Consider the following 8,323-nt stretch of genomic DNA (forward strand, 5'->3'; position numbering starts at 1 on the left):
TTACAATGAAAGTGCACGGCGGCGATGACGGCGACGACAGACGCAGGTGATGGCAATATGTACAGACACATCTATATATATATATTTACTGTACTGTTTGAGAACAGTAAGTGACATGGTTTTTTATGTACAGACACAGATGTGTCTGTACATATTGCCATCACCTGCGTCTGTCGTCGCCGTCGCCGTCGGCGCCGTGCACTTTCCTTGTAAACACGATAAGTGGAGGGCAGTTTTACTTTTTGGCTTTATATTTACAGAGCTGATGAATATTCATAAAACGCAGGTCAAGTTCGAAAATCAGCATAATCGGACCATTATTGTAGAAGTTATGCTGTTTTTTCACTTTTCAGCATATATGCAACCCTGTAAACACATTTTAAGGAAAACAGTTAGGCCTGCTGTCATGAAACTCACAGGAGTAATCAATCTAACTAAAACGCAGGTCAAGTTCGAAAATCAGCATGATCCGACCATTATTGTAGAAGTTATGCTGTTTTTTCACTTTTCAGCATATATGCAACACTGTAAACACAATATAAGAAAAATAGATTGGCCAATTGTCATTTAACTCACAGGAATGGTCAAACTTACTAAAACGCAGGTTGAGTTCGAAAATCAGCATAATCGGGGCATTATTTTAGAAGTTATGCTGTTTTTTTCACATTTCCTCAGATTCAATTCTTAGGCATGTTAACAGTCTTATTATTTTACTAATAAGATACATAAAAGTGTTTGTTTGACATTTCCTGCATCTTTACAACATTGTTAGTTGATTATGTAAAAATGATGGTAAACTTGTTATCGTGTATTGTGTAATAAAGTGTCAAAAATGGAAATAAACTCATATCATTGCAGTTTGTCAGATTCAATCATTCACTATGTTCAGAATCTCAGAATGGAGGAAATTGGACATGTAACACTATTCTATTGATATTTTTCCCATCTCATCAATTTTCTTAGTTGATCATACAAAAATTACAGTAAACTGTTTATTTTGTTTTATGTTAAAAAAAGTGTTAAAAATGGAAATAAACCCATGTTTTACATTTCCTCAGATTCAATTCTTAGGCATGTTAACAGTCTCATTATTTAACTAATAAGACATGTAAAAGTGTTTGGTTGACATTTCCTGCATCTTTGCAACACTATTAGTTGACTATGTAAAAATGATGGTAAACTTGTTATCATGTGTTGTGTAATAAAGTTTCAAAAATGGAAATAAACTCATATCATTGCTGTTTGTCAGATTCAATCATTCACTATGTTCAGAATCTCAGAATGGAGGAAATTGGACATTTAACACTGTTGTATTGATATTTTTCCCATCTCATCAATTTTCTTAGTTGATCGTATAAAAATGGCAGTAACCTGTTAATATTGTTTTATGTTTAAAAAGTTGTTAAAAATGGGGAAAAAATTTTCAGAACAGTGCTGTCTTGTTTACATTTTGGCATTTTCAAGTTGTGACTTTGAAGTTCCATGGGCCTGAAGACCTTTGCTAGTCACATTTTCTGAATATCCATGATACTAATATTTTATTCTTAAAAATTGATGGTCATTATGCTGTTAAACATTATGTAATATTGCATCAAAATTTGAAAAAAAAAACTATTTTGGGCACTGCTCCCATGATGACCATTTAAGAAAAACCATGTCACTTACTGTTCTCAAACTTACAGGAAAGAAACATGGGACTAGAATACAGCTTCAGTAGGCAATGGAGTCTGTTTGGTAATTCTTACTGCCAGTTTAAACAGTTTTTTTTTTTTTTTTTTTTTTTTTTTTTTTTTTTTTTTTTTTTGTGAAAATTTTATTTTTCACATATTGGCATTTTCAAGGTGTGACTTTAAAGTTCCACAGGCTTGAAGACCCATGCTAGTCACATTTTCTGAAAATCCATGATACGTATATTTTATTATTAAAAATTGATGGTCATTATGCTGTTAACCATTATGTAATATGGCATCAGAATAGAAGAAAACACAATTTTGGGTGCTGCTGCCATGATGACCATTATGGGAAATCCATGTTACTTATGATTGCCAAATTTTCAAAAAAGAAATACGGGACTAAAATGCAGCCTGAGTTGGAAAAACAGTCTAATTGGCTTCTTTTTCTGGAAGTTATACATTTTCAAAGTGTGAACTTGTTACACATTTTACTTATATTGGTATTACCTGTTGAGCATAATTAAAATTTGATGTTGAATTTGCAGTTTAACATAATGTACTTTTGCATCAGAATTGACAGTAGCCTATTTTGAGCATAGTTATTTCCTGTTTTTTGTCTGTACATTTGACAGCTTTGCTGCCTTGTCTTAAATGGTCATCATGGGAGCAGTGCTCAAAATAGGTTTTTTTCAAATTTTGATGCAATATTACATAATGTTTAACAGAATAATGACCATCAATTTTTAATAATAAAATATTAGTATCATGGATATTCAGAAAATGTGACTAGCAAAGGGTCTCAGGCCCATGGAACTTCAAAGTCACCACTTGAAAATGCCAAAATGTAAATAAAACAGCACTGTTCTGAAATGTTTTTTTTCCCATTTTTAACAATTTTTAACATAAAACAAAATTAACAGTTTACTGCAATTTTTATATGATCATCTAAGAAAATTGATGAGATGGGAAAAATATCAATAAAGCAGTGTTAAATGTCCAATTTCTTCCATTCTGAGATTCTGAACATAGTGAATGATTGAATCTGACAAACTGCAATGATATGAGTTTATTTCCATTTTTGAAACTTTATTACACAATACACGATAACAAGTTTACCATCATTTTTACAAAATCAACTAACAATGTTGTAAAGATGCAGGAAATGTCAAACAAAAACTTTTACATATCTTATTAGTTTAATAATGAGACTGTTAACATGGCTAAGAATTGAATGTGAGGAAATGTGAAAAATATGCTGAAAAGTGAAAAAACAGCATAACTTCTACAATAATGGCCCGATCATGCTGATTTTCGAACTTGACCTGCGTTTTATGAATATTTACCAGCTCTGTAAATATAAAGCCAAAAAGCAAAACTGCCCTCCACTTATCGTGTTTACAAGGAAAGTGCACGGCATCGGCATCGGCATCGCCATCGCCATCGGCATCGGCGACGACAGACGCAGGTGATGGCAATATGTACAGACACATCTGTGTCTGTACATAAAAACAGATAGGCCAATTGTCATGAAAGTCACAGGAGTGGTCAATTTTACTAAAACGCAGCTTGCGTTCGTAAATCAGCATAATCGTGCCATTATTTTAGAAGGTGTGCCGTTTTTTTACATTTCCTCAGATTCAATTCTTAGGCATGTTAACAGTCTCATTATTAAACTAATAAGATACGTAAAAGTGTTTGTTTGACATTTCCTGCATCTTTACAACATTGTTAGTTGATTATGTAAAAATGATGGTAAACTTTTTATCGTGTATTGTGTAATAAAGTGTCAAAAATGGAAATAAACTCATATCATTGCAGTTTGTCAGATTCAATCATCCACTATGTTCAGAATCTCAGAATGGAGGAAATTGGACATTTAACACTATTATATTGATATTTTTCCAATCTCATCAATTTTCTTAGTTGATCATATAAAAATGGCAGAAAACTGTTCATTTTGTTTTATGTTAAAAATTGTTAAAAATGGAAATAAACCCATTTCAGAACAGTGCTGTCTTGTTTACATTTTGGCATTTTCAAGTTGTGGCTTTGAAGTTCCATGGGCCTGAAGACCTTTGCTAGTCACATTTTCTGAATATCCATGATACTAATATTTTATTCTTAAAAATTGATGGTCATTATGCTGTTAAACATTATGTAATATTGCGTCAAAATTTGAAAAAAACCTATTTTGGGCACTGCTCCCATGATGACCATTTAAGAAAAACCATGTCACTTACTGTTCTCAAACAGTACAGTAAATATGTACAGATGTGTCTGTACATATTGCCATCACCTGCGTCTGTCGTCGCCGTCATCGCCGTTGCCGGCACCTTGCACTTTCATTGTAAACACGATAAGTGGAAGGCAGTTTTACTTTTGGGCTTTATATTTAAAGAGCTGATGAATATTCATAAAACGCAGGTCAAGTGCGAAAATCAGGATGATCGGGCCATTATTGTAGAAGTTATGCTTTTTTCTTTCACTTTTCAACATATATGCAACACTGTAAACACATTTCAAGGAAAACCGATAGGCTTGTTGTCGTGAAACTCTCAGGAGTAATCAATCTTACTAAAACGGAGGTCAAGTTCGAAAATCAGCATGCAGCCTGAGTTGGAAAAGCAGTCTAATTGGCTTCTTTTTCTGGAAGTTATACATTTTCAAAGTGTGACCTTGAACTCTCATGGGCCTGAAGCCTTATGCTTGTTACACATTTTACTTTCATTGGTATTTCCTGTTGAGCATAATTAAAATTTGATGTTGAATTTACAGTTTAACATAATGTACTTTTGCATCAGAATTGACAGTAGCCTATTTTGTGCATAGTTATTTCCTGCTTTTTGTCTGTACATTTGACAGCTTTGCTGCCTTGTTACTATTGTTCATCAATCCTTTGTGCCAATTATTTTATATTTGACAGTGTGTTTATTTTAGTTATAAAAGTAAGATAACCTCAACAGTATTCGTTGTGAGATTTGTGGTGCTAACTGCATTATGAATTAGAAACTTTTATTGTTATCTGGTGCTCATGTTTGAATTATATTTTGTAGAATTTTATTTAGTCTCTACTTTGATACTTAATGATATATTCTCAACAAGTATTACATTTTACATAGATTTAATAAACATTTTTTTACTTATATTCATTGTTTTGTAATACAGATCAAATACTTCAGACTTGATCTTCTTCATTCAATAAATAACAAAATCCTAAATATGTTCAGTTATAAAGAATTTTAAATTAAACAAATTTCATGTCTTATAAAGCCCAACAAAATGAAATAAAACAACAGTGATTGAGGGCAGCCATATTGGCTTTCCTTAGGGATGTGGGAGAGTGCAGACAGTGGCGCCACCACCTGGTGGTGGCCAGATTTGGTATTAATGGCTGTAGGGCATAGAGCAGTATTCACTACAGGGGACAATGAGTGTGTCACATTGTGAGTAATGGTAACCAGTGTTCGAAATTAACTTTTTTGCTAGGAGGCAACTACTTGCTCCCTGGTCTGAAAGTTGGAGGCAACTTGGACTTACCTAGAGGCAAATTCTTATAGATAATAGTTCAGCCCCATCCAACCGCCCTAGCATCATGTGAATGATCACTACTGGTCTGCGTGAGGCCCATGAGGCAAGATAGTTGGCCTCCTTGCCCTCTCTCCAGTCAACCACCACCTGTTAACTGCAGGTAGAGGGTCATATTGTCTCAGGGCTTGAGGCCCAGCTATTTTCACTCTCATTAATGTGTCCAAAGTTGGGGTTGCCAAATTGCAACGCCAGTCGTTCTTAATCCTTTTCATGGTAGAAAACCCCCTCTCACAGCATGCAGTTGAGAGCGGGTAAGTCTCTACCAAGAAGATCACCTTCAAAATTGAAGCAAACTCGTCCCTTTCCTGATCTGTTAAATAGAATCTTTCCCATAGGGAATTAGGGTGGAGGCTCTTTAAGTTCACATTACCCTGAACAAGAGTTTTAAGTTCTTCCCACTGGAGGTTTACATCATTTGCATTAACTGGAGGGTTTGTATTGGCCAACACTTGTTCAAAATGTCTGAGCAGTGTCTGGAGATCTTCTCGCCCAAAAGCAGTCAGATCATTGCGATTGTCTGGCCAGTTTCTTGGATCAAAGATCTGAGCTGCCTTAAAAATATCAGTCCCACCAAGAATGTTTCCAAACTTTCTGTCCATTATTTGCAGTAGTGAGTTGATGATAATCTCTCTGTCTGTCTCAAACACTTCTGGCTGGATTACATTTCTAAGAGTTTGACCTTTGAACACAGCGCCATTTACATGTTGATAGAAAGACTCAAGGTAGGATCCATTCACAGTCAGGAGGGATGTCAACATAAGCTGAACATGCTCACACTTCAGAACCACACTAGGAACTGTTATGTCATCTCTTTGAAATAAAAGGGACAACTGGGACATCTGGTCAAACACATCGAGGAGAAAATGCATGTAGAGGACCACTTTGTATTGAAGCAATCTGTTGTTGATTCCTCTGGCTTTTGCCCTGTCTTCTGCTCGATTTGTCATGTCAGAAGCATAGCTTTCTAGGTGAACAACAATAGATCTCCAGGTTTTTTCCAACTTTGCTAAGGCTTTCTGTTTATGCTCAACCCACCTTGTCCCGTTTGCTCGTTCAGGCTTTAAGAACTGCTCATCCATAATGTCAGCAATACTTTCTAATTCTCGTAGCCTTTTGGGAGAACCTTTGTAGAAATAATAAACAGAAACCAGAATATTGACAATTTCGTCCATGTATGTGTCTTTTAAACAGTCCTTTATTGCAAGCTCTAGTCTGTGTGCAAGACAATGGATTTGGACTAGCCATGGGACATCCCGTTGTAAAATTGCTGCAACACCATTTGTCTTTCCCGTCATTACGCTTGCACCATCACTGCCGAATCCAATCATTTTAGCTCGCCACTCAGCACCATCCATGTCAAAGTCTGCAAAAGCCTCGTCTATAGCTTGAACAATCCCATCTGCTTTACCACTTTTTACATCTACTAGTTTCATATATAAGAATGTTGGCAGACCATTTTTCACAATTCTTACATACACTATTTCTTTCTCAACCTCACTCCTGTCTGTACTAGAGTCACAGAGTACCGAGAAGAAGTCTGCATCTTTTAACATTTGTTTTAATTCATCATGATAGATGCTACCAATAACATCAATGAATACCTTACACTGTTTGTCATTTCTGTAAGAGTCACCAACACTTACACCATTCCACTCAAGGAGGTCTAAGCATCTAGGAAATTCAACAAAAGGTTTTTTTCGTAGAATGCAACATAGAACGCAGTCTTGAAAAGTTTCACCATCTTTTCCTCCACTGACTTTTCCATATTCTGTAACCCTTTCAAAATGTCAGTTGGATGATTTGTTTCAACACGGTGTCTTGCCAACTTTGCTTCAACAGAATCTTGGTGGAATGTACTTTGAAAATGTTTTTGGAGTGGACACTTTTTTATGTTACTTGTACCAACAGCAAATGGGACTGTCTTATCCTTACTAAACTGTGTACATACAGAGCACCAGATTTTTGAAACGATAAGGCCTTTGGAATCTTTTTCACACACCTCCCTAGTTTCAAAATCTATATATTTGCCATTTTCTTTGAATTCAGTTTTCCATTTCTGAACTGTACTTGGACGAACAGCCATATTGACAGGTGTTTTCAGTGTTTTTGCCTTTTTTGAATTTGGCTCAGCAGCTCCAGCTTTGTCTGCCGATTGGTTTTCATCTGCAAAAATAGTAATCCGAGCGAAAGTTTTAAAAATCTGATAGAATTTGGGTAGATCTATAGATCTATATCAGTCCTTCAAGGAGAATACAAGATATTTTCAAAATAACTCTTTTATTTCAGAACAGATCTAGACTATATTATAATGATATATTTAGAATCACCTTTTATAATTGTCTCAGTTAGACGATTCCAAAAAGTGGCCACAACATATGGTTTTATGGAGAAATGAAAAGTCACTATTTCAAAACCCATAGATCTATAGCACTGATACAATATAACTTCAAAATGGACTTTAGTAAATTGACAAATCGATCAAGCAGTGCAGGAATACTGTATTGCTGCATATTTATGCACTTACACTAGTCATGCACTGCGAGCGCCACGAAAGGCAGAATAAACGGTACTTTTGTAGTATACCCCCCCCCCCACCCTGTAACTTTCTGTAACTTTCACTTTTCAAACAGTTTTTTACATTTTCTTGTTCATCTATGTCAAAGCTGTTGAAATAAAATGCTTTTGTAATAACCTGTGGTCTTTTTATTTGTTGATGTGAGAATCTACAATTTTCACTAGCAGTCAATAACTTGCCGGGTTTTCGTTGGCTAACTCTAAGGTAATTTTATGTGAACAAGTAGCTCAAAATAATTTCACAGAGAAAGTCCAATTATACAATGTAGCAATCTTATGTTCACTTGAAATTACCTTAGAGTTAGCCAACGAAAACGCGGCAAGTTATTGACTGCGGGTGCATTGTAGATTTTCACACTGTATTTCAATGGGCTGGATTAAACGTGATTAAAACTAATAAAAAGACCACAGGTAATTACAAAAGCATTTTATTTCAACAGCTTTAGCATAGATGAACAAGGCAACGTAAAAAAAAATGTTTGAAAAGT

The 8,323-nt window shown here is 35.1% G+C and overlaps 1 protein-coding gene across 1 annotated transcript; it reads right to left on the reverse strand.

The window, feature by feature from the left end:
- Positions 1-5,247: 5,247 nt before the first annotated feature.
- Positions 5,248-6,951, reverse strand: LOC106161483 (zinc finger protein 862-like). Its single transcript, XM_087000228.1, has one exon. It carries the CDS (start codon positions 6,812-6,814, stop codon positions 5,279-5,281), a length of 1,536 nt encoding a protein of 511 aa, XP_086856354.1. The 5' UTR covers positions 6,815-6,951; the 3' UTR covers positions 5,248-5,278.
- Between the last annotated feature and the right edge of the window lie 1,372 nt (positions 6,952-8,323).

Source organism: Lingula anatina, chromosome 1 (genome assembly GCF_051362555.1).
Source record: "Lingula anatina isolate TDL-2025a chromosome 1, LinAna3.0, whole genome shotgun sequence".
In the NCBI taxonomy this organism is placed as follows: Eukaryota; Metazoa; Brachiopoda; class Lingulata; order Lingulida; family Lingulidae; genus Lingula; species Lingula anatina.

What these genes read in the sequence shown, in the direction of transcription:
- LOC106161483 (XM_087000228.1), bottom strand. Translation starts at nt 6,814, where the DNA reads ATGTTAAAAGATGCAGACTTCTTCTCGGTACTCTGTGACTCTAGTACA.